We start from the raw sequence: 27,459 nt of genomic DNA, 5'->3' as shown, positions 1-27,459 counted from the left end.
AATGTGTTCCTTCAGTTAATTAAATGAGATGCTTATAGAAAACTTGATATGGCTGTATATCATTACACTATACATTTTTGACACATGTGCTCGACAGAGTAAGTCATGAACCAGTTTGAGGGCTTGGTCTATCTTCTCTACATTTGCACATTAGCAGCACAGAAAACCAGTACTGTGATGGCCACTGTCATTTCAGTGCTGATGCTAATTGCCAAGCATGGCTCACTTTTCTTGAAGTTTAATTCCTGACGATATTCACATTGCAGAGCTGTTTAATGCTTCCCATATTTATTGTACCTTATTGCATGCACAGGAATTTTTCATAAATTTTATGATTCTTTTAAAATTTTCTGTCCCTCAAATTGTAGTAATTACTTCTGTACAGATATATTCCGTAATTATCGAAATTCCAAAATTTGTGGGTTTTTTCAGTTATGGGTTCATGGAATCATGCCTGAATACAAGTTTCATCTTAAAAATAAGATTGTGTCTGAATGTAGGCATGACCTTTGACAAACAGTTTTTATCAGATAAAATCAATCAAGTATTCAAAACTAATTATATCCAGTCTCAATTAGTTCACCATAGTATTGTGAGTGACACCCTACTTTCAAAACACCTGACTGCTTTGCAGCTGGGATTTTACAGCAATATTTATACCTAGCCCCTCAATGCAAAAAGCCTGCAAGAAGACATGATTACTTTCTTGGCATCCAGAGGACTGATAATCACAGTTTAACAAGATTTCATGAAATTCAGAAAAAAATTGGGGTTTGTATTTCGTGTGCCTAAAGGGCATGTTATTAAATTGCCAGACCAAGCTTTGAATATTCCAAATATCTGTACATGTGGTAACCATAAAAAAACTCAATTACCAGGTGAATTTAAGATGGAGCATGCATTTTTGGAGCTATGAAAAAAGTGAGAGTTTGGTCAGGCCTTAACACATTTCAAGACCAAGTATCTCAAATACAAATTAACTGTTAGCATACTTTAAATTGCTAATTGGTTAATTTGCATTTAAATGAGGACCAAATGTGAAGTTCAAGTTAGGCACATTTTCAGAAAGCAGCAGAATCCTCTGAGAGGTGAAGAATTTTAAAGCCTGTTGTGAATCTTATTTGAGCTGAAGTGGCCAGAGAGTAAGTGCTTTTTTGTACATTCTATTGTTGCATGCTGGTCAGACCACATTCTCTAAATACTTTCAGTCAGGGAGAAAGATGGAAACTGTAATGCTTCCCATCCTGATCCATGCCCTAATGTGGTTTCAAGCTAAATTTATCTTTTATGCAGTTCTTAATGTGTCAGGTTTTTACCTGTATCTGAGGCAGGTCTTCACAAGTTTGTTGATTCAAATTAACTTTTCCAGCCTGTACGTGTGTGATAGTTTTAACCCCTTAATGGTATATAATCTTTCTTCTAAATCCTCTTCCACCTAAACTAATATTAAGTAGGAAACAGCACTGCTCATGATCTTACCAATAGTCCCAAATTTCCTATGTCTACTACATCCTAAAAATAACTGAACCTTTTATTCTAATACATATGTAGCTTTCCAGTAATAATGGTTAGAAATCTTACTTTAGAGTAAAATTGAGATGATGTCCAGAACAAAAAATGTGAAGGATAAGGGGCTTATGTGCCTTTGTATACAAATCTCATAAATGATTGCTGCAAAGAACAGTTGCAATTTGGGCAAGGGATAAATTGCAGTGATGTCAGACCTCTCTGCAAATGTTTAAAATGCATAAATGATTAACAAGATAGGAGTTTGGGGTGACAACAGTGTTTTGGCCGTTGTAAGGAGGAAAAAAGTGAAATTGTGTGAAACTGTAATTCTATCCATGTGGTCTCCTTTACAAGAAGGGCAAAGGGAAATTTAGGAGCAAAAAAGTATCAAAAGGAGAGAGTGTTTGTAATCCTCCTCTATTGGCAGCAATGCTCTGAACATATGGTCTGTCTAAGACAAGGTTCTTACAAACTCAGAGAATGGATGATGACTATGAGCTGCTTACAGTGGAAGAACATGTGCTTTCAGTACTGTTCAGTGATGAATAGGAGGAATTGCATTTGCAAATGATACCAAAGCCTGCTGCCCCCAAGCACTTTGGAAGACAGGACAAGAATTTTAAATTACTTTAACAAATAGCACAGACTATGCAGAAAAATGAGGTGCAATTCAACAAATGCTGGCTTCTATCCTTAAGAATAATCAGCTGCACAAATCCAAGTTAGGAACCAGTTTGCCAGGCAGAAAGCACAGTAGAAGATGCTGAATTTGACATGAGTAAACCTTTCTAAAGACAGGCTACAAGAGTGGCTTTAAAATTTTGTGAATTCTGGACTTCTGTAAGTTTTTGGTAGAGGCATGGAGCGGCTCTGAATTTGCATATGGATGCATGCTTTTTTTAGTTGTTCTTTGGGAGTGAAAGCAGTTGCCTAAAGGAATCAGTATGGTATTCCCTAGGATAAGAAATGCTGGGTTTAAATAATACAAGGCTGTTTTGGGGTTTTATGTTCAAAATGTTGGTTTAAATGTCAAAATAGTTTAACTATGGCTGGGTGGAAATGCGAGGAAATGAGGGTGATCTGGTAGCCATGTCAGGAGAAGCAAACCACCGTGGACTGAGTATTGAGTAAATTAGAAAAGCCAGACAGAACTGTCAGCCCTGAGTTTTGTACCAATTCCCCAAAACAAGCACCAAAACTTGTTTAAAACTACATTTTCTCGAAAGCTTTCAGTAAGTTTTTTCTTCTGCTGGCAAGTACCTGTGAAACCCCAGGTAAAGTGTGTGCCTCATCCCCTGCCACTACTTGGCTGCACAGGGTGTAATGTTCATAAGAAACTGATGCACAGGATGAACTGGGTAAGGATGATTTTGAAGACTTGGATTCCACTCTTGATTCGAACATGTATTTACTGTTAGTTGCTCACAAGTATAGACTGTAAAGAAGTTCTCTCTGACTGTTCTTCACTTTCTGGGAGCAAGATTTGCACATGTGTGATTTGCTTAAAATGTTGGTTCCTGTATGAAATACTATATAATTCTAAGTACTGCAGAAAATCACATCAGAGGTGCTTGTAGTGAAGTGAATGGAGATTTCTCACTCTGATGTTTCTATGCTTTAGTTACTGGTAAAATGAGGTAAGAACACCAGTTCTCTTCACAACAGTAGTATGAAGATAGTGTGCTAAATAATTGTGACTTAAGGAGGAAGGTAATAGGAAACTCTGAAAGAGAACTGTTGCTTCTTTGTTTAGGTCAGCCTAGTGTGCCTGTTAGGGCACTGTTTGTTGTTTGTGAGAGAATGAGTGCTGAATGAGGACTGTGAGCTCTGCACATTCACAAGATAAAAAATGTATAAAACTTGCACAGGTAGCCATAAATCCATCACTGCCTAAATTTTGGATGCTCGGCATGGCTACTATCATAATATTCTTCTGATGTGTTCAAGGGTTTTTGGCATATGGATTGTAAACAAAGTTTATACAAATACAAAAGATTATTAAAAATAAGTGAAGATATTAAAACTTTCTACCTTTAAACAGATAAATGTGTGGAAAGCTTAAGGGAAACAGTATGGTAACAACATAGTGTAGTTTGCTTACAGTCAGTTTTCATTCCAAGAAAAACCTGCTGTCTCACTGTGTGACACTTGGTGCAAGGTTATGTAGGAATGTAAACATGCCTGATGCAAGGAATGTCCTTCACATGTTCCTGTAGAGAGCACGGAATTTGTGTGAGCAGCAGAGATCCTTCTGCAGTCATTCCCCAGGGAATGGGAAGTGCAGTAAGGAGCTGTGGGGGATGAGGAGAGGAAGCGAAGCAGAGCTTGCTCTGAGAGGAGCAGAACAGCGTTCTTCGTTGTTGCCAATACTGAAATTATTTCTTCGTCATCTCTCTTTTCTTCCCTACTTTGGTTCTGTTCTTCCCCCCCTCTTTGGTTCTCTTTTCTCTTTCTATCTTCTCCTTCTGTTTCCTTTTACAGGAAGAGGTGGTAATGCAGTAAGGAAGGGAGAGAGGTGATTGTATTAGTGGAAATGAGGCAAGGGCAAAGTAATTCATGACTCTCAAGCTATTGAATTGACACTGTAACAGGCCTCTATATACATTACAAAAACACAGGGCATGTTACAGTCTAGTGTACAGATTACAAAGATTATGATGGGTGAAGATATCTGATGGAGAGTAATGAATTAAACTAACAGAGATGTAAATTCACTGTACACCATTTAGAAGCATGTCACCATTTGTGCCAAATGACAGAATAATCAGAATAAAGCAGTGCTATAAGGACCAATTAAGGAACATCAAATCAATGGGTATGTGACTCATGCTGATTTAAACGGGAGCTGATTGGAATAAATAGATTTAATATGTACTTTTATTCTTAGGCTATTCTGTCATAACTGGAGGAAGCAGTATATGAGTAAGGAAGACACTGGCTTACATCTCTGATAGGAAATTAATGGGAGACATCAAATAATTTTTTTTTAAAGTCAGGATTCTGACCAGTTAAGAAATATGCTGTCTTAAGTGTGAATTTGCCTGACTGTTACTGTTTCTTAGTAAAATCATTTATCTGCCACATATTTATATAAAGACCCACACAGATTAATGGCATCATTTCTGCTTTATTTTGTATGAATTTTGAATGCCACTTAGATCTTCTTGGGCTTTGAGTAGCCTAGAAAATGTACAAATCTTGTCTTCATTTTTGTTTTTCTTTTTTCCACTTGGAATTATGGGAAGTCCTTCTACTCCTGGAGATTATAGCAAGATTTAAATGGCACAGTCTTAAACTCTGCAAGAAAACTCTTGTAGGTATATTGTCTGGTCTGTAATTAGACTTTTTAATTTTATATAACCTTTATGTGCCAGATGTGTAAATATCTTGCAAGGAGCGCCTGCTGAGATGCTCCATCCTACTGAAGTGCTCCAAATCCCACCTAGAATTCTCTATACAAAGGGGGGAAAAGGCTTGTACTTTGTATTTCCACGCAGGTTCATTCCTCTTTCAGTTGCGGTGCTGTGAAGATAAGGAAGACAGCATGGCTAGTTAAACTTCACTGCAAAGTTATACAGTTTTTGTCATTCATTTTCTGCTTTGTGGTTTTTCTATAATGCTGCATATTAACCAAAACACTTTCTAACATTGTCCTTAATGTCAGCTGACCATGAGTAAAAGGATGCTGGAAGGTAGAACTTGTTTTCTGAGAATTACAGTTTTGTGGTTTGGAGCTGACTTCTTATAAGACTGCTGGATAAAAAAGAAAATCTGAAAAGAACATTTTCCTAATCTCTCTTGGGGTTGGGGGGGGGGTGGTTTGGGGTTTTTGTTGTTGCTTTGTTTTTGTTTGTTTGTTTGTTTGGGGTTTTTTAATGAAGATTGGATTCTGAAAATAAATAATGTGGGGGACTTGGGATTACAGGGACTGTTTTCAGTTACCTAGGAGGTTTTTGTAGTGTTCTGTTACCTATCCTTACACTTGAAGAGGCATTTAATGTTTTACTGGTGGATAGATGAATTCCCCAGACAGACTTGATTGCTTTCATTTTATGAAATAGAGCTTGATTATTCCTCCACACATACTAAACCATGTTTTAAGCTGTGTAGAAGCAAGGGGAATTATACTGGATGAGTAAGAGAAGAATTTGATCCACCCTGAAATGTAGCTGTATCATATTTCTTTTTGTTTGTGATTAATGTGAAAAGCTACCTAGTTTGTTGCTGCTGCTCTAAATGTTCTGTAATTGATGTTTTCATCTTAATTTGTCTGGCATTAATCTCACTGTTATAGGGGAAAAGCAGAAAAAAGCTGAGCAGTGGACACCTGACACTTTCTTCAAGAAAAAGGAACTAGAAAATTTTCTCCTCTTAGTTGTAGCAGTGCCTCCTGATATATATCACCTCCCTCCTTGGAGTCCAGAGCAGCTTTTTTCTCTTCATCCAAACTGCAGGAAAGGCCTTTGTTACCCACCCAAAGGGATCCTAGCAATGACAGAGAACTTGCCAGACAGGGGCCATCATCCATCAGGGATTTAGGAAAGTCAAGTTTTAAAGGAAAGAGGCTGGGGGGGGGCTGTGTTGAGAGACCTTGTCCCCAGCAGAAGCAGAGGATGGAGTCCAACATTCCTGGCTCAGCTTGGCTGTTCCCACTGCCGTGGTCTGCAGTCTCCCATCTCCTTGGGCATGGCTGGCTGGCTTTGGTAGCCTGCAGTGGACCTGGTGGCTTTGCTGTATGACATTAACCCCTTTCACACAACTGCAGTTGATGTCTGTTTCCTGGAAGGAAGGAGGGAATATGTTACCCATCTGTGCTATGTCTCATGTATTAAAAGTAGGCCCTGCTGCTTGAAATCCTTCTTATGCTCTGTATGTCATTCATCCATCTGCCTCCTCAAATCTTTTGTGAAATCTTAAGTGTCATAACTTACAAAAAGAAGTCTTGCTATTCTTATATATACCGTGTTATTTATTTTTATACATCTAAAGCCTGTTTAATTTTCACCTGCTTTTCAAAATGAAATGGATCATCACACTACTAACCTCACTATGCCCTCTTCCACCCCTTATTTACAATTCAGCTTGTTTTACATACTTGGTTTGTGTGCTTAGAATAATAACTGTGACTGAATTGAAGCAGAAGAAAAAAAAACCCTCCTAAGAATCCTGTTAATCCATTGAGAAATAAGATAGTGTACTGGTTATGCTGTCAGAGTTATGAGTGACCTGCAAATCAAAAATCTTCTGTGTGGTTGGTGTTTTAAAGCTCACATGCTAAGGAGTTGCTCTTGTGTTGTGTTGAAAATCGAATTTTTAAGGTAGTTTTGATTATATTTTTATTATATAAAAAAAATCAAAGCATGGCAAGACAAGTCAGAAGAAAATGTAGTCTCGGAAATGTAGCTTCCCTTTTGCTTCTGCAGGCCTACTTTCTAAAACAGTTTCATTGATTCATGACGATGCTTGCTGAAAAGAGAATTTCTTGCATTTTTAAAAGCCTTGAAATACATTTTCATTTTGTAATGTAAGGCCTCTCATGTCAGGTGCACCTGCTTGATTTGCATGTGAATTCTGAACAATTCTTGTTTCATGTGACACTTCTGAAATGTCTGTCTGTTTTTTTTTTTTTCTTTTTAATTCCCAAGCTCACTATTTGGATAAGATAGTGAAAGGTACTGTATATTTGCTCTTTGACATGCCTTTATCTACTACTTTATCTTGGTTTTTTTTTTTTAAATATTAATACATAGCTAAAAACATAGTAGTCTGGGCCAAAGAATCTTCTCTTACATACATTCCATGGATTATATATATAACTCATATGGCTTTCAACTCATCTCAAAAATTTGCTTTTGTTGTATGGTAACACTTTATCAGTAATTATACATTTATGAACAAACTGTATACATGTATCAGATTTAATCTGAACCAATAACTGAAGATAGTATTCATTTGCTGTTTGTACCTTTTTTTTTTGTTAGTTTTGTCATTGAACCTCTGCCTACAAAACCCTAAATATCAAGGAAACAAAGCCAAGTGATACTTTTGTCACAGAACAAGTGTCATTAGTTCTAAAGAACAGATCAAATATAGAGATGTGTGTGTTTATATACTGATATATCAATAGATTTCCTGAGACTTTTAAGCTTTTGATTATCTGAATGTAGAAAATCTACAGGAAATTATGACTTGTATCTTGTATGAATCTAGAAAAATCTTTTGTCGTCTATGCAACATTTTCTATTAAGAGGTTCAAGGATGCAAAAACCTACCATGAAACAGCAAAGATTCTTTTATCTTCAGTTATGGTAAAAAATTGATTTAGAAAAATGTTTAAAATATTCCTACCCCTCTTTCCCTGAGTATCTTCCCCTATTCCTTGTGTTTTTTCATTAGAATATGGCAATATTGATGGCAATATCCAGGCTTTCACACAATAAGTCTTGAGTGTACCCAGTTGACTCCTAAATTGCTTTGTCAGTATTGCAATTATATATGTAAGTCTTTTGTAAGTCAAATAGAAGAAATGCTATGAAGAAATAGATCTCAGTACATTAACAAATACTATTAGCAGCTGCAGTCTGAAGGAATAAAAGTAGCAAGACTAATTTCAGCCTGGCATGATGGCACAACATTCATAACTGTAGCATACCCATCCTTCCTCACAAGAGGTTTTCCTGATTCTCTGCCTTCTAAGAGTGATTTGACAAGAGTTAAGCGCCCTTTATAACTTTTTTCTGTATCTTTGTAATTTGGAGCTACAAGGTTGAAAGGAGTCAGTAAATTCAAAATTCTTTAGAAGAAAAAAGCAACTTGCTTCTGAAAAACCACTCTAAGCTTAAACAAAATAGATCAGTAGGTTAGTTGACAGAGATAGGTGTTCTAAAATGTGAAGAATTGTTTACCCAGTTACTTAGGGTTTTTGGATGCAAGTTTACGGAGAATTGTTGTTTCCAGAAATATCTGATTTGTAGCTGCTTCTCATAAGAGAGTTAGTGCCATATCTGTACTTGCTTCTGTCAGTGTCTTATCACAGTCATAGATAAGGAGCACTGAAATCTACATATTTATAGCGTTGTCATTCTCATACAGATCATGTTGGCTGCATGCCAGATTTCATCACTAGGAAGTGACAGATACTGTTTTTTTTAATGCAATGTTAGACTGAAAACAATTATCGATTTTGGATATATTAAATTATGTTAATTGTTTCCCAAATTTTCCCTCCTTGGCCATAAAAGCAGACAAGATAGGATATAAAGGTAACAGCACAAAAGCCTTAGGGAGATTGTCACAAAAAATCACTCTCTGCTATCTGTCTTGAAGCACGTCACTACCGTGTTTTTGTTCAGTCTATCAATGTTTATTGTGGTCCTTATGGTATTTCATTTTGTCCGTCCTAAGTAATCAAATACGCACAGCTATTACATTGAGTTGGAAATCCTGTTGGTCCTGTCCCATCCGTATGCAGCCTGAATCCTAATGTTTGTTAGAATAGATGCTAAGCTGCTTCACTATTCCTGGGCTTTGCTTATTCTGTGAAAAGGAATGTATTTTTGGCATAAAGTATAGTCATTAAAACTGGCCTATACTTTGTGCAATTATTTAACAGACTGTAATTTCACATGAATACACGGCAACTCTGAGACCAGATAAAGTTAACCTTCTCTTTTATTACTTGTCTAAATCATACCCATTTTCCTGCTTAAGAATTTGGAGGGATTTGTTCATAGTAACAGGGAGATTAATCATTGGTGCCAGTAATTAATCAATACTGCATAGAGCAAATAATGATCTATTCTATGAGCACAGAAAAATGTATCATTTTACACAGCTGTGTTTGCACTATGCACTCATCTCTTTTTACTTTGAAAAAAAAATTTAAAAATCAAACTTAATTTTGTCTGGCCTGCAGGTATTTAGAGGATTGGTGCATTTATTTCCTGCCTGTACAGGTAAGTGGTGTCTCAAGTGTCAGGCCAATCAAAGATGCCACTTTGTTAAGAATTATGTTCCCCAGGTAATGTTGCTGTTCTGCTCCATGTGCAATTACAGTATTTGTGCTGTTCTTAAGGCCTGTTCCCAGTAAGTGTCCCTTGTTTGTATTTTCTTTTCTTTTTATATTGTTGCATATTTAAATCACTTGTGCTTTTTCTTTGTCTGTTTCAACAGAGGGCTGCCCTGGTTTGTGCAACAGCAATGGGAGATGCACACTGGACCAAAATGGCTGGCATTGTGTCTGCCAGCCAGGATGGAGGGGAGCAGGCTGTGATGTAGCCATGGAAACTCTCTGCACTGACAGTAAGGACAATGAAGGAGGTAAGAGACACCAAGTGGATCTTTAGCTCTGGGGAGAACATGTTGAGGAACAGGGATTTTTTAGTCAGGTGAAAAAATGCTGCCATGAAAACCATACATGCATTTGACTCGCTCTTATGTCTGTAAGGATATGCCATGGTCTTCAGTGCTTCTTTATGGCATATCAGCAAGGCCTAACGAGCTGTGTGTGACAGGTCAGATGTGTACTTAGGGAAAAATAGGTGTCACCTTTGTTTCCCTGCAGTGTTCTTTTATACTGGAAAAAAACATAGTTTCAACTCAGTGAACTGTTGGAGAGGGGAAAAAAAGGAAGGAGTTCAGAATTTCAGTGACCTCACAAGGAAATTATCCCAAGAGAACAGGCCAAATTGGGGGTTCACTTTGAACTATGATGCAATTGCTGGAAAGAATTGGTTACCCAGCCTACAGAGATCTTACCTCTCTATAGCTTTTGAATGTTCATATAACTGACAGGATGCTCCCAGAAGTCTTTCTTCCTTTTTTTCTTTTGGGCTTACTTTTCCATAGTCTGTCATTCAGGTGACAGGTAACAATCTGCAGCGAGATGCAGGCAGGATTGCTAGCCTAAGGAATCAATCTGTGATTATTGTTGTAGTCTAGGGAAGCTGGAGGGGCTGTGACTTAGCATGATTCCAGAATCACGTAAAAAACCCCACAAAAACAAGATTTAATGTGAATGCACTCCAATATTAGATTAACATAATGCTTTTATTATTTGTCTTTCTTCCCCTTCTCTCATCAATTCTTTTTGCTTAACACCTTCAGATTCAGAGAAGAGATAAAAACTCCATTAGGGCTTCTGGATGATGATAAAGTCATCTGGGACTTTGTCTTTCTGTTTTCAACTGTGTATGTCTCTGCAATTGCTGATTGACTCTTTGCTCTCCTGTCCCTACTGCAGCTGGGATCTTACACATCACTAACTATAAATAACAGCAGCATTTACTTCCTGAGGAAAATAAGTAACACGGTTAAAACTGTGCTGCTGTTTATTACTGTGCACATCATTTGGCTTGTCATCCTTCTCCATTATGTATTACATATTTTGAGGCAGTTTTCCATACTTAGGGGCCTAAACAGTCTGACCCAGGTTCCAGCAGAAATGTGCTTGTTTGGGAAATTAGGTTCAGGTGGGCCAAGGACTTAACAAGATAAGGAAAAACGAGAAACCTGCAAACTTGAAGCGAGGAGGAGAAGAAACTAGGTGGAAGTATAAACAACCTGGAGAAAACAAGAGATTATGTAGGGGGAGAAAAAGGGAAAATATATTAAAAGTCCAATAGTAGACTAAAACAGATTCAGTAAATGTTAACGATCATATAAGGATGTGACATAGGGCAGCAAGAGCCAGGAGCGGGTAATGGAGCGGTAGGAGGAAGAAGAACAAGGTGAACAGGAATGCCTGTAAATGGAGCAAGAAAAAAGAAGTTGCTCCTTCAGACTGAAAACAATAATAGCTTTTTGGGGGAAAAGGAACAAGGAATTGGAGCAGAACAATCTAACAGGATGAGTTAAAGACAGAAGAATGATTTTGAGGAAAAAATAGCTAATGCTGATAGTTTGTTGCCTTTTTCTCTCTCTCATTTCCTTTATTCATATTGCCTTTATGGACATCATTATGCAGTTATGCATGAGGAAGGGGGTTTCCAGGCTCTTGTTTTGCTGTGGTTGGCCTGTATAATGCTATTTGTCAATGGCATTTATCTTAATTTATATGCTTCAATACAATGTGTATTCACTTCAGTCTTTAACTGTGGCTGAGAAGAAGGGTTAAAATTTAACAAATCAAATTAAAAATGGAAGTATCCCTAACAAAACTAGGGAAAGAAAGTCTCATTTGTAAGCTACCTGGAAAGAGAAGAAGTATTACTTCCCTTTCCTGCAATCAACCCACTAATCTCCCAGCAAGCCATTAAAATTTCAGACAGCTACAGGGAATGGCACAAGTATTCTTCTGCTGTATTTGTTTATCATGGGAGATTAGGTTATCTGAGCCCTTGTGCTGAATTTATAGTGTGGCTGCGGGTAGTGTGATCTACATCTCACTAGGCTCGGTGGTTACATAATTAAAGTTATCTCAGTTGTTGTCTGTTTGATATGCTGTGGTTAGTGTTTATGCTTTATCCTACACTGGGTAGAATATATTTCATATATTAATATCAGCACAGTTCATTTATAAAAGTGTCTGCTGTTCCTTTGATTCTTTGCTCTTTCTGGGACTGATTATTCAAATTCTGTGAACATGAGCATCCTAAGGATCCCAGTGGGAATATTCTCCATAGGACATCCTAATGGCATCAAGGCATACCTGAGTATTTTCCCTTCTAGATATTATTGACATATGGTGGGATGATTATTGCTTATCTTCCTTTTAATACAGGTTTTTCAGAGTCTTGGAAATAATTTCTGTTCTCATTAAGGCTCACTCTTTATTTTCCCCTGTGTTTGACTGGATTCTTCTTTACATTTTAGCATCCCACAAGGAAAGTGTGCATCAAGCAGATCTTAGCCTGAATTAAACTCCTAATGACTTTGTGAGGAGGGGGAAGTCAGAGCTGTCTGTGGGTGGAATACGCCTGTCTTCTTGGGGAAAAAAGGTGGCACTATTATACTTGAACAAAGTGGGCCATGCTTTGCTATCACTGTAGAAAGAATAAGAAACAGGAAGAGTGGCTGTTTAGATGGGTCCTTATTGAAGAGACTCCTTAGTTAAGTTTGCTTTTTATTAGCTCCTATCCAATTATTTAGAGTAGTTACAGGTTTCCACAAACAAGATTTAAGGGAACGTTAATATTCTTTCTTTGCTGAAATTAAAATAAATACTGTAATGAAGCAAAGCATACTTAGCACTACTGTATTTTTTAAATCACTTGCATAGTCTAGGACAGCCTGTTTCTGGAAATGTCACAGGATAGTACAAATTCAGCCTAAAGGTTGTCTAAACCAGGGCCTCCTCTGTGATAGTGGCTAATAGCTGTTGCTTAGCAAAACATTGTGATAGGGTCAATGTGAACTTGCATTTTCGTTTGTATGCTAACAGGCTGCAAATTAAAGTGAGGAATTACTGCCACAGAACGTTTTCAATATCAGAAGAGTTGCTAAGTGCAAAGAAAACCCAAGCTAAGGAAATCTCAGGAAGTATCTACTTGAACTAGGAGTGATACTGTGGCATGCTCAGATTCTCTGGCTTGTGCTCTGACACTTCCCATTATTCTTCAGCTTTTTGATTGCATCTGTGGTAGCTGGTGAATGCTGGGTTCATATATCATGGGACTTATCCACAGTGCCTCCAAGATTTCTTTCTGGAATGAGAACTCACTTGGAGCCCCACAATTCATATTTGAATTGTGCAAAGCTGAATTCCAGTGCTTGCACACTGTTCTGGAATAAATCAAGGACTGTTTGTACTTTTCTGGCTTTTCTGACCAGCTGTTCCTACAAGCAGTCATTTTGATGTCTATGGTTGAGTCCATTCAATGTAGCCTGTTGCCAAACTGAGGTATGTAAGGATAACTGAGATTTGGTTATACAGTTTTCTTTCCTTTCCTGTCTCTTGCCTTGGTTTGGCAGTCACCAAAACTGTCCTGGTGGAATGGCCAGCATCATAATTCCAAAACTATATTCTTCCTATGTAGGCACTGAATTTCACTCTATGGAGATTTTTGTTGCCTAAATACTTAATCAACTATAATCAACAACAACCAAGAATAGGATTTATGTAGGTCCTTGACTACCATCTCCCCTTGACACTGGCAGATCTTTTGCCCAGGACTTACTTTGTCCCTCTACTTTTCTTCCTTCCAGCAGTTTTATTCCATTCAAAAGCAAGCAGTCCCACTGATACATCTTATTTTTCAGACACACATTGTGGGGATCCTCTGTCTTGATTCCTCTCATTTAATCACATAAAGAGAGCGTGGAGAAGAGAAAGGTTGGGTTGAAAGTGACCTTAAAGACCATCTAGTTCCAATCCCCCCTGCCATGGACAGGGACACCTTCCACTACACCACATTGCTCAAAACACCATCCAACCTGGTGTTAAATACTCCCAGGGATGGTGAGTCCACAGCTTCTCTGGGCAACCTGTTCCAGTGCCTCACCTCCCTCACAGTAAACAATTTCTTCCTTGTATCTAAAGCCATTCCTCTTTGTCCCATCACCATCTGCCCTTGCCAAAGGTCCCTCTCCAGGTCTTGCAGGCCCCCTTCTGGTACCTGGGGGATGCTACAAGGTCTCCTTGGAGCTTTCTCCTCTTTAGGCTGAACAGCCCCAAGTCATTCAGCCTGTCATCATAGGAAAGGTGCTCCAGCCCCCAGTGATCTTCCTGGCCTCCTCTGGACTCACTGTAACAGCTCCTTGTCCTTCTTACACTGGCTGCCCCACAGCTGGATTCAGAACTCCAGGTGGGGTCTCACGAGAGCAGAGTTTTGATAGTTTTATCAGTCTGTCTAAATAAACAATTTTATCACCAGTCCATGCTCCACTGCAATTCAGTGCATTTTACAACAAAGGGAAAAGTAACATTAGTCAAGATTTTTACATTAGCAAGACGTCAGCTTTTGAGGAAGAAAACAATAAAGTAGTCATTACATCTTCCATACACAGAACCACTTACATCTAGAACAGGAAAATATAAATAGCCTTCTGAGACTGATAATGACTGTCGAGCTGCCTGTAGGAGTTACTATTTTCTTTATAATTTCACTGTCATATTTGAGTGATATAACTGACAAGGCACTGTTGAACTAAGTCTCATATTTTTCAGGCTAAACAAAATTCATCAATAATTTTGCAGAGCCATTTCAGAAAGGAAATTTTACTGTACTTCACACAGTGCAATAGAGCACTTGACTTACTGGTACTAGATAGCTCTAGCCACATAAGTACAGAGAAAGAATGAAAAATGTTTTCTCAAGTTATAAGGAGTCAGATTCATAACCATCCGTCACTCGCCTGGGCAAGTTACTGATAAACTCCACAGGAAAATAACAAACAGCATATCCCTGTATCTTGGCTGGTGAAAATGAGGTTCTTTCTCTGATTGATGTTAGTGGAGAGGCTTGTAAAAATGCATTTCCAGCTGATTAGTTCAGAAGGTGTCAATCTCATGCAGTTTTATGACCTACAGACTATACTCCAGATGTACATTTGCTTTTTATAAACTAACAAAGACGAATGGACCAGTTATTGCATGTGGGACCATTCAGATAAATAAAACCCCAAAAATATTCTTTTAACCATCAGTACCCCCAGCTTTGACACTGATCCAGGCTTCTGGAGTAAAAACCAATGAGGGACGCCAGTACTTCAGCTAGGAAAGGGTTTCATATTTTACAAGAATGATACTAGAAAATCACAAGAGTCACAGCCTATTTGAGCTTGGAAAGGCCTGTAGAAACCATCCAGTCCCACCCCCTGCTCAGGGCTGGATTAGCTAGAGCAGGTTGTTCAGGTATGTACCCAGCTGGGTTTTGAATATCTCTAAGGATGAAGGCTTCACAGCTTCCCTGAGCAACTTGTTGCAGTATCCAGCCACCTTCACAATAAAAAACATTTTTCTGGTCTTCAGTCTCTGTCCATTGCCTTTTTCCTCTTGCTGGGCACCACTGGAAGGATCCTTTTTTACACCCTCCCATCAGGTATCTGTATGCATTGATGAGAACCCTCCCAAGTTTTCTCTTCTCCAGGCTCTGCAGTCTCAACTCTCTCAGCCTTTCCTTGTAGGAGAGATGTGTCAAGCCCTTAACAGTTTTCATGGCCCTTCACTGAGCTTTCTCTAGGATGTCCATGTCTCTTGTACCAGAAAGCCCAGCCTGCACACAGAGCTGTGTGCTTCTAAAGCAGCCCAGGATGGTGTTGTCACCCTCCTTGCTGTAAGGGCGTGTTGCTGGCTCATGTTAATTTTGTGTCCGTCAGGACTTCCAAGGTCTTCTCCACAAAGCTCTGTTACGGTGCAGGAGGTTGTTCCTCTCCAGATGCAAGACTTTGCACTTCTCATTGTGGAAACTTCATGTGATTCCTGGCAGCCCATTTTTCCAGCCTGTATGTGTCTAGCTGAATGGCAATGTGACCCTCTGGCATATCCTCATCACAGGAAAAATCAATGTTCTTTCTTGTCTCTTAAAAATGTTCAAACTTTGATACACTTAATGATACTTTTTTCAGCCCTTTTATTTTCCCTGAACTGATTTCAAAGTCAGGCAAGTTAAATAAGAATTTTAGATGTGCAAAAGAACAGAAATCCCACTCCTTTACTATTTTGCCAGTCCTCTAACTGATCCACGTAGCACAGCAATACTTAGAAGAATACCTTTAGAAGATCTCTGTTTACTTACAGTCTTTCAACATATGATTGAACAAAAATGGATGCTATTTTTCCCTTCAGAAAGAAGTTTTACTCTAAAGGCAGATTCTTTTGTGAGACAAGCAGTCATGGGTTTCTTTCGAGTGCTGCATTGGTATATTTTTCAGTTCAGTGCAGCAAGCAAGCTCCCTTTCTAATCTAAATGAAATAATAAAATGTTTGAGCTATTTCAGTCTTGCTGTTCTTTTGGGGAAACAATTATCAGCTGTGCGATACCAGATCACATTCATCTAGAAATTTTCTGTAGCTGACATTTCCAGGCTCGTTTTCCTTATGACTTTACTTACAGCAAATTAGTAGTTATCAATTTGATCTTGATTTTAATCTTTGATCAAATTAGATTTCCAGGGATGTGACAGATCTAATGTTCCACATATGGGAATATTTCAGGACATAACCATAAAAGCACCCATGTGTTTAAATCTTATTTATACTGGCCAGCATTTCCCATCCGTTTATTCAGAATAGAATCTAAATGTTAAATACAGATTTTGTTTTCTCATACATTTTCATGTAAAAATTTCTGTGGAAATTGCCTTGCCCCTAGCAACAAAATCTTTCTGCCAAGGTATAAAGGAATCCACCTTGATACATGTTGTAAAATATTTAAAGCTACTTGCAGCATAGATATTACTAAAAAACTTGAGGAAAACAGCAGAGTGGGAGTTACTTGTTTCTTTTCTCTAGCAAGTCAAATAACCTCACATAAAAGCTAATTAGACCCACTTAAAATGTATAATATTTATAAGTTAACAGTGTATGCCGAGCCTTAGTGCCTTCATTTTCTGGTTTGTTCAGCATGTTTTTAGAAAAGTATTGAATAGGTTTGTTTTTACATGATACTGAGTACTCCGAGTATATTCAGCTTGCATGGATTTTCATGGGAGTTTAAGAACTCAGTGGAAACAAACTCTCTTTCTTTAATTGAAAATGAATTCATTAAAATCTTAATTATGAGTATTCTTTCATACTACATAATTTTTTTCATCTCCCTGCTGGCTGGCTCATTCCAATGCACAGGGGCAGGAGGAAGAGTTTGTTCATTTGTGTGACTTTCTGCCAACAGATGGGCTAGTTGACTGTATGGATCCTGACTGCTGTTTGCAGAGTTCTTGCCAAAACCAGCCTTATTGTCGTGGCCTGCCTGATCCCCAGGATATCATCAGCCAAAGCCAGCAGTCTCCATCTCAGCAAGCTGCCAAAGCGTTCTATGACCGCATCAGTTTCCTCATCGGAGCAGACAGCACCCACGTCATACCTGGGGAGAGCCCTTTCAACAAGAGGTGAGCCTGACTCGTCCTGTACTCATGAGCACAGAACAAACTGGAGAGTGGGGTTCATATGAGGAGATCTGCTATGACTGCGAATTTCTGATGTGGATTTTGAGCAAAGACCTTTTCGCTTAATATATCAAACTGCTTGTTTTGTCTCATTTCCTGCAAAATTCAATTTACCAGTGCCACTAGGTTACAGAAGGTACTTGCCATGCTTAGTATCTGTATTCTAACAGGGCACTTCATTAATGATTAAATAAATCTTTATTTAACCAGTTGATTTGGGCTAGCACAGTTGGAAATATATCAAAGCAATGAAAACACTTCAGAAGGAAAAGCAAAGCTGCACTTTTTAAACTGAGCTCACTAAATAATATAAATTATGAATTAATGTAATAGAACTGTTAAGTGCACGACAGTATAATTGCATAAACTATTTGACTGGTGCTCTGTGAAGCAGTAATGACCTGAAAATAAGCCAGTAACAGGAAGCAGGTGTCTGGGATCTCACTGAGTGAAAGAAGATGATTTACACTAGAACTACTGCGTTTGCAGTAATTTAACAGCATTAATGTGTTTGGGCACAGCAGTTGATTAAAAGTTGTTGCACCAATGTTCCTTATTGCTCTTTTAAATTTTGTATTTCGTAGTCCCTGCAGTTTTACAGATTGCTTTGATACTAATTGAAAAGTACATTTTTCTTTAAAAGTCTGCCAGAAATATTACTTATAGTGGGAACATATAGAGTTTCTAAGCTCTTAAAATTCTTCAGTTAATTTCTGCTCTTAGTAACACAGTACAGACAAAATAAACCAAAGTAAAATCAACAATACTGAAACAAAATTATTATCTGCAGATTCTAAGGCATTTGTTTATATAGTGTAAATTATGTGAACTTGTAAAAGGGTTAGAATCTGAGGAATGTTTTCTAAATGATAGTTGATAGCATGGGGGGGAGGTGCGTGAGGGTGGATGTGTGTGTTCACTCACTAGCTTTTATTCATGCAAAAAGAACAAAACCCCCAAAACTTGGAATTTGATCCTGCATCTTTTTCATAGTCTTGCATCTGTCATAAGAGGCCAAGTATTAACTGCTGATGGAACACCACTCATTGGAGTCAATGTTTCCTTCCTACACTATCCAGACTACGGATATACAATCACTCGCCAGGATGGAATGTAAGTTCCTTTTGAAGCACTTAAAAGTCATAAAGACAGCAAAGGTGTTACTGAAGAGCTGCTTGTAAAACTGAGTTAATAAAATAAGGGGAAAAAAGACATTAGGAAACTGATTGACTAAAGTTGTACTTTGCACATTCTTAAAATGTAAAACGTGCTGATTATTGTATACTTTAGAAGTAGAAGGACTTGCTTAATTTAAACGCAGCGTCCCAAATTCTCTGTTCTCTCTGTGCAGTATAATGTAATATAATTTAATTGATTTCTCCATTGTTCCCAGTAGAGCCATTCTGCATTCAGAGCAGTACAATGGAATGAAGAATCAATCAGTAGAATAGAGGCTGTGGATGGCTTTGGGAATTTGCTGACTAGCTGGCCCTCTTGGGGTTTTTCCCTAGGTTTGACTTGGTAGCGAATGGTGGTGCCTCTCTGACACTGGTGTTTGAGCGATCCCCGTTCCTGACACAGTATCACACAGTATGGATTCCCTGGAATGTCTTTTATGTCATGGACACCCTTGTCATGAAGAAGGAAGAGAATGACATTCCCAGTTGTGACCTAAGCGGATTTGTAAGGCCAAACCCTGTTATCGTGTCATCGCCTTTATCCACTTTCTTTAGAATTTCTCCTGAAGATAGTCCCATCATCCCAGAGACACAGGTAAGGTGTGCTTCAAATAAACACAATCTTACGTCAGGCTAGTGTTCAGCAACCAGAATGAAAACCATGCACTGCTGTAGAAAAATAAGTACTTCTGAGTAAGTGCTAGGAATATGCAACATATGATTATTTTCAGACCAATTTATTTATTCTGTCTGATGGTTTTTAAAATTTCATCTGAAAATGGAAAGTAAGAAAGCTGTGTGTACATTAGAACATTTGTTTCCATCACTTAATTTACAGAATGTGTTTAGCGTTCAAGTACTGGCCCATAATTAGGGTACACTATGGTACATTGGGCTTTTAGGATTACCCTCTTGTTAGAAGTCACCTCAGAGACTGAAAACAAAAGGTGTTTTCCCACTGTGTCCCAAAGACACACACAGTTTGAATTATCTGTTTAGTCCTAATAAATAGCATGACACACGGGTTTTCATGAAGTAAAAGAACTCTCTGCAACACTGAGAACAAGCCAGTGAGCTTGTGGTCTAATCACCTTCTTCAGAACTTGTAATACTGAAAGTAAGACTTGATATGCAAACCTTGATTTAAATCAGAAAAACTACAGATGAAATGGGAGGTTTTGAAAATTTTTTCAGGATAGTTGTATTAGATTCCTCCATCTCAAATAATAATCACTATACAATGAATAGTTTCTTGGCTCTTAAAGCATTTCAGTTGTATTTTAAGAAGTAATATATGTCTTAGTGTTGATTTTCAAACTTTTCCTAGTGAAACAGTCCTCCTTCTGCCTCCCTCTTTGCCTCTCTCTCTTTCTCTTGCCCCTACTTCCCCAATGTCATAATTACATACAGCACTCTTTTTTGCATTCACTAAGAAATGTCCTTGCCTCTTCAAGAGAAACACAGAAAATGTATTCAAATGTTTTCACGCAGTGCTCTTAAGAAAAGAGCTAAATCATTAAGCAATTCATGGTAGGAGCAAGTTTAAAGGAAAGATGGAAGAAAATTACAACTAAACACTCATACAAATCTAGACTGTGCTAGGAAATTGTTGCTTTTATCCTCACTATCATTTCTGTGCCTTTGATAGCTGCAAGTCAATTAAAAGAAAGTATTTTCAAAACAGAGTCCACTGAAAAACAGCTCTGATTTGCTTGTTTTGATTTACTTGTTTTGGCAATAGATGATAGATTCAGTTCCTGAAATTATGGAAGATGGCTTAGCTAGACATAAATCAAGAAAAAAGTTATGATAGAAGAATGTCAGAAAATGCACATTTTAAAAAAACCCTTGTAGTGTCTAGATAAACAAGTTATTTCTTGAGCAGTGGGACTAATGAGGTCTGGGTTCCTACTAATTCCCACCCACTGCTGTAATTCCATCTGTCTGTCACATCCAGTCCTTCCCCACAGGCTGCATTCAGCCTTTTCTTCTTTCTCATGGGAGTCCCAAATTGACTGCTTCCTCCCTACTGGAGCCCTCTTTTTTTTTACAAGCATAAAGGAACATAATTATCTTTAGAGATTTCTACTGTTACTTAAATTGTGGTTGAAATTGTCTACCAGGTTCAAAATTTGTGAGGTGGGAGGTCTGATAGGCAGGACTGTTGGGTCAAGTTGTCTCCCTAGGAAACCAGCTGGAAGGAAAGATATTCTCGATGGATCCTAAGCCATTGGGGCTGCTGGGTGATTTATGATGAGGGAAAATGTTATGTATGCAAAAATCCAATTCAATACTATGTAAGAAAACATTAAGCAGTGCTTCCTTCTCTATTCTTTGCTTATCCCACACATAATTTTCTCCTTCAGCAAGTGGGAGCTGCACAACTGTGACTGGCGTGTACCCCTTCGGGTCAGGTTCCCCTCAGAAATGCATAATGCTCAACAATCTGTTGCCCAAAAAAAATACTCCTCTCATAAAAGATGGGCAGAACCAGATACTATTCAAAACTGTATGTTCAGCTCCAGAGAAACTGCTGCTGATATTTTCATATAAAAAGGGGCAATACCAGTTTAAAGTGTGTGGGCCTGGAGGAAAGCACAGAGAAATAAGATGTTCCCCATGTTCTTGAAGTCATTGTTTAGCCACCCTGTTCGTGTGCTGTGACAGCACTCACCATCACGTACTGCAGGAGCAAATGATGAGCTGCTGTAATCATCATCCCTTGAAGTGCTTCATCATCCCTTGGAGATAATGTTTCCAAGAGTGTACTTAGTGGCTTATGAATCTCAAATTGATCAGAGGGGGAATTAAAGTCTGTGCCAAAGGAGCAGTATGAAAGAAAACTGGAAAAAAAAGAAAGGGCGAGCAAGGGGAAAGAACAAACACAGTGGGTAAAGAGGTGATCACAGACCCAACAGATCATTACTCAAGAGGGCTGATAATAACATGTTAACTAAATTTGGACTACTCAGGCATGATTTTATCTACTATTAATTGCAAGTTACCATGCTTTGCCTAGACTTAAGTAGCTGAGATTAATTGGTGTGGAATGAGGCAATAAACTTGCATACAGATGAGGGAGTTCAGGTTAAGCTGGAGCTGCTTTTATGTATTAGGTAATATTGTTACTCTCTTTTTCCTAATAATTTCCTGAAATATCTGTTTTCCATATATTGCCATGTGGTCTGGCAGAAGCCCGTGTGACTCACAGTGAGCACTTCTGAAACTGAGTATTTGAGGGTTTCCCCTCTCCTAAACCTCCATTATCTGGTGTTATATGTGCTTGTAAGATGCCTTCTGCAGGTCCTGAGCCTCTTGTTTCCATCACTTCATGTGTATGAGAGAATGAAAACTGGATGTTTTCCTTCAAATTATGTATTCAAGGTTCTTCTCCTCAGACTCTTTCTCACTACTGGCAGTAATGGGGCAGAAGTTGGCAAAATTTATTTACCCAGAGGAATTCAGGATAAAACATGAGCTTCAATGACTTAATAAAAATAATTACTGGTAGTTTCAGAGTGGCTAGGTTTTCAGCAAAAAAATTAACCTATTTTAACATTTAAACTAACAACATAATAGGATATCTAAAAATATTAGTATTCTATGGATACTGCACCCTAGTTTCACTTACCTAAAATCTTCAGAATTTCAAGTTCATACTTCAAATTTGAGAAAAAAAATTGAGATTATTTACAGAACCAAATATCTCCATTTATACATTTCTTTCTTTTCCAGCACATTTTATGGTTTTCTTCTCTTTTGCTTTCTGTTTGAGACTTTGTACATACCTTTTTCTTTATTCTGTTAGACACAATTTTATATTTCTATATGTATGTGGCTTTTTCCTACCCCTCTTCTCTATGGCACCTAAACCATGTATTAAGTCTAGAAAAAACAAGTATTTTTACCCTTTTTATTTTTCCTTGTTTTAACTGGTAATTTAAGAGCCTCAATTGTAAGGAAAGGTTTTTTTTTTAAAGGAAAACAGTTTTCTGTCTTGAAATGAGCAGTTTCAGCTTCTACTTAAAGTATAATTTTGGTACTCCCTAATCTCAGCCTTTATGTAATAGCAGCAGTTGCTAGTATCTAAAAATGCCATCTTTACCCCTCTCAAACCTAGATCATGTTACATTTTAATGCAGCAGCTCAGCTGTTATTTCTCAGCAAACAACCTTTTTCTGACACTAGGACTAAAGTTTGCACTCACTTATGAAATTTGTCCTCAAATCCTCTTTTGAAATTGTTCGATTTGCCAAAAAAAAAAAATCACAGCAACACAGCAGGCATTTCTCCCCCTAACAGAATTACTTATTCAGTGTTCTGAATACCATCAGAGCATGTCAGCTGAATCATATCATATTTTGGAGCAGGAAAGCATTCTAGAGCCTGGACAGCTTTAGTCCTGCTGGCCATGAGAGATGAGGAGCCTTGCACAATTTATGTGACCAGCTCGAACTCTGAGGACAGCAAATGCTGTGAAAATCGAGGTGACCCTTATCTCAGTCCCCTAAGTTAAATATTTCACTGCTGTCCTTAGGAGTAGCTTGATCATGCACAAGTAAAATGTCAGCCATTAGAATTTGGTGGTTGGGCAATAAGTCAGTCCCCTTAGGGTATCAGCCTTTCTCAGTGTGGAGAAGGTGAAGCACAGACAGCTTGGTTGTGTTGGTGATTCCTGATGTGACTTTTATTCCCGGTGACTTTCCCGATTGCTTTACAATTGATGTGTTGTCATGGCTCCCATAGGAGCTCTCTGCTGTGCCTGATGATTTACCTTTTTGGATGAACATGAAACTGTTTAAGAGTGTTTGTAATGCTTGATTCTGGGAGATAGATTGAGTTTCATAACCTTACCTATACATTTCTAAACTTCTCAAGAAAATAAGTTACTACAGGGGATATTTTATGGAAAAAAGGAAGATGTAAGTCAGATTTCCAGCAGGCATTTGAGGCTTCTGCAGAAACTAATAATAGGGGTTTAGGTTTTCTTTTAAACCTCGCTGAGAACTGCATGAGTGTCCTAGTTTCTAATTTGATAGTAATCCAAATACACAGTGGAATTTCTTGAAAATTGAAACTTCAAGGTGTCCTCTTCATTGCCTGCTATCTCAGCCAAGAGCTCTGGAAGACCACCTATGTGTTTAACACTGCTCTTCCACAGTTGCAGTTGTAAAAGAAGCCATGGTCATAACAGGAGACCACTGAAGTCCATTGAATTGTGTCCTATTACAAGCATATTATTTCTTTTTCTCCTCTTGCTTACAGAGACCTCCATCTGTTAGACTAGCTTTAATGTGCAGTATATGAGAGTCCTGCTGGTGTCTTGAGGAGGAATTTGTCTTTTGTTCCTGGGGGGTTTGTGCTTTTCCTTCAAAGTCTCAGAAAAGGAATGTGCTCACAATCACTTACGTCTCTAGAGAGAGGTGCTTTTGTTCATGTAGGAAAGATTTGCCTGTTCTCTGGATTAGACAGTCTGTATATTGAGCTGAGGGAAAATAGACTAGATTTACAAAGAGAAATGAGGCCACACTCACCTCCTTCAAGGTGACTACTTTCTTTTCAGCCAGGTTCTTGGTGGGGAGCAAAGAAATATTCAAAGAGTAAGAATTAAGAATTTAAAAAGCGTAATTCATTTGTCTTGTACCTTTCAATTCATACTTTATTTCCTAAAGTTCTGTTACAGTCTATCTGAAGAACAATAGTTTTATGTCTGCATGTATCAGATATAAATAACTATAATGCCAGACAATGAGTCAAAATAGTATTTCTGAAATTTTGTTACTGGGAAGGAAGTAGATATAATTAATACTGTATAAACCTTTCTGTAGATCCAACAAAAATGCTAATGTAGAGGATAGTATAGCATGTGTTGCCCTCCTTGAACATCAACCGCATTACTTCACCCTATTCAACACAGTCGGTTTTTTAGAAGCAGTGTCCAAGGATTTCTGTGGCACGGAGAGCTGGCAGCACTTGTGTAGTAGCCAGGTTTTGATCCCACTGAAGTCTTAAGCTTAGTACTTGTGACAGTGCTTCTCCTGAAGTCTGCTTCCCACTAATACTAAATCATGTTTGTTCTTCAGACTTCAGGACCGGGAGACAGAAAAGTAAAATAAACCTTTCTTCATTTACTTCCCAAGAGTGTTCCTGTAACACCACTAAGGTTCTGGGCTTGTGCTTCAGCATCCTTTGAACTCTTCACCAATGAAACATTACCTTTAAGTGTGTCTGGATACATTTTTCTTCTTCTTTTTTTTGTTTGAATAAACCAGGATATCTGGTAGCTATTCACTGCAAGTGCTGGCTGCAGTGTTTATGTTCTGACTGAGGCATAGAACAATATAGGCTGCTTTTATCCACATTACACAGAAACATTTCACATCCATCCATCACCCACAAAAGCTTCTCAGCTCAGAGGCAATGACAAGGTAGAGGAGGGGAGGAACCTTTTAAAAATAAAATTGACTCATTCCACCTCTCAGAAATGTGAAAGTGATAAGCTGATATCTGAGTAGTGAATATTGATCAGAAAATATGGGAAAACTTCCCCTGAGGCAGCCTACTTATCTGTCTTCAAAATAAATGGAAGAATGGTCTAGTTTAAAGTATTTACAATCCACTGGTAATGCAAATAATAAAATACCTGGGACTTCTTCCTGCTCCTACAGGAGAAATTAGACATCCCAACCCAAATCTCAAGCTTTGCTCTCCTTAGAGGCTCTACTGCCTTTATTAGACATGCCTTTCTTAGTTGGGACATGGGTGGCAGCACCATACAGGGCAATTTTCACTTAGTTGAAAGATGCTTTTTTGCCTCTTCAGGAAAAATCAGTTGGGAATGCTTTCTCATGCCTCCTTTGCCCCTCATTAAAAAAAAAAAAAGAGATAATTTTGAAATGCTTGAGCAGAAAGTACCAACTAAGCAGCTTCAGCATAATGAAGAATTTAAACTTGACTTTTTAGGAAAAGTATGAAACATTGTTATTTATTTATGGGTTTTTTAACCATGAAGGCCAAATACATGATATTTCCTAATGGATTGTCATGTAATATGTTAGGCAGCCTTTTATGATAGCTGCATTGTTTTGTTTAATTTCCAACTAATTGAAATACTGTATTTTTCTTTTAATGATGCATAGGTACTTCATGAAGAAACAACAATACCAGGGACTGACCTGAAGTTATCATACTTGAGCTCCAGGGCTGCAGGATATAAATCTGTACTGAAGATTACTATGACCCAATCTGTTATACCATTTAATTTAATGAAGGTTCATCTTATGGTGGCAGTGGTGGGAAGACTTTTCCAAAAATGGTTCCCTGCATCCCCAAATCTAGCATACACCTTCATTTGGGATAAAACTGATGCATACAATCAGAGGGTCTACGGATTATCTGAAGCTGTTGGTATGTGTTACAGAGGATTTTTGTACTTCTAGTGTTGCCTTGAACATAGGGAAGCACACCTCAAATGCTTGTATCCGTTAAGAAAACGTTTGGCAGAATAAAATTACATCGGTGGGTATTAAAACATATTGAAAAATACTAATTATATTGAAAAAACTAATCTAAACATTGAATTATGAGAAAAAAATTCTTTCAGAAGGAAAAAGAAACCATTTTTCATTCACATGAAAAGTGACATTTTTAAACTTTTTTTCCTTCACATGAAGTAGCTCTCAGCCTAATAATAATGGTGTTTAGTCTGCACACTGTGTGTACTTTAGGTAAAGTACAATAGCAGTATGACTTACATCACAAAATGGATTTCCTCTGTCTTAGTTCACTTACTCTTAATAACTAAAATATTTTAATAACCTAAGATTCTGGTTAGTATCTTCAACATGTCTAAGAAGCCATAGGAATTTTCATGTGTCCTAGGAGAGCAAAAGAATGTGTGTAGTTTAAGGAAATGCCATTCTTTAAACTCCTCTTCAGAATGAGATCCTGTACTGAATGAGGCCGTGTGCTGTTTTTCAGTGTCTGTAGGTTACGAGTACGAGTCTTGCTTGGATCTGACTCTCTGGGAAAAGCGCACTGCCATTCTGCAGGGTTATGAGCTGGATGCCTCCAACATGGGTGGTTGGACATTGGATAAGCATCATGTACTGGATGTTCAGAATGGTAAGGAGTTCATTTTCTTCTTGCTAGTTTTACTGCTCTGCTGTCCTGCACTTCAAGTCTCTCATTCAAACTTTTTGCTATTTGTGCTATTATTTTTTAAAAAGAAATTATAGAACGTTTTGCAAATGGTAAATGCTTTGTACTTCCTCGCTCCCCAGGGAAGTGGTCACACCAAGCCATTCAGGGTTGGCAGTAAGTGTTAGGACAATGTTCTCAGGCACACAGTGTGATTCTTGGGGTTTATCCTGTGCAAGGCCAGGAGTTGGAGTCAAGAATCCTGTGGGTCCCTTCCACCTCAGGATATTCCTTGTTTCTATTATTTACACTGAATGTCATGCTTCTGCATCCGAAAAGTACATATGCATGAATAAATTCATCAGTCTGTGTTGGATATGCTGTGGTGGGTTAACTCTGGCTGGACACCAAAGCCACCCAGTCACTCCCCAGCTGCACAGGGGAGAGAAAACAGAATGGAAAGCTCATGGGTTGAGATGAGGACAGAGACAGATCTCTCAGCAGTCACTGTCATGGGCAAAACAGAATTGACTTGGGAAAATTAATATAATTTATTACCAGTCAAATCACAGTAATGTAGTGACAAAGA

General features: G+C 38.1%; 1 protein-coding gene across 1 annotated transcript in view; it reads left to right on the top strand.

The window, feature by feature from the left end:
* The window catches only part of TENM3 (teneurin transmembrane protein 3), a 312,368-nt gene that overhangs the window by 239,804 nt on the left and 45,105 nt on the right, over window positions 1-27,459 (top strand). The window contains exons 13-18 of the mRNA XM_059469963.1: window positions 9,682-9,828; window positions 17,280-17,496; window positions 18,547-18,666; window positions 19,065-19,326; window positions 25,871-26,138; window positions 26,712-26,855. Of these exons, the coding sequence (XP_059325946.1) occupies window positions 9,682-9,828; window positions 17,280-17,496; window positions 18,547-18,666; window positions 19,065-19,326; window positions 25,871-26,138; window positions 26,712-26,855 (1,158 nt within the window). The remainder of the gene's footprint in view (window positions 1-9,681; window positions 9,829-17,279; window positions 17,497-18,546; window positions 18,667-19,064; window positions 19,327-25,870; window positions 26,139-26,711; window positions 26,856-27,459) is intronic.

Source organism: Ammospiza nelsoni, chromosome 4, assembly GCF_027579445.1.
Source record: "Ammospiza nelsoni isolate bAmmNel1 chromosome 4, bAmmNel1.pri, whole genome shotgun sequence".
NCBI classification, from domain to species: domain Eukaryota; kingdom Metazoa; phylum Chordata; class Aves; order Passeriformes; family Passerellidae; genus Ammospiza; species Ammospiza nelsoni.
This window is presented reverse-complemented; position numbering and strand designations above follow the sequence as displayed.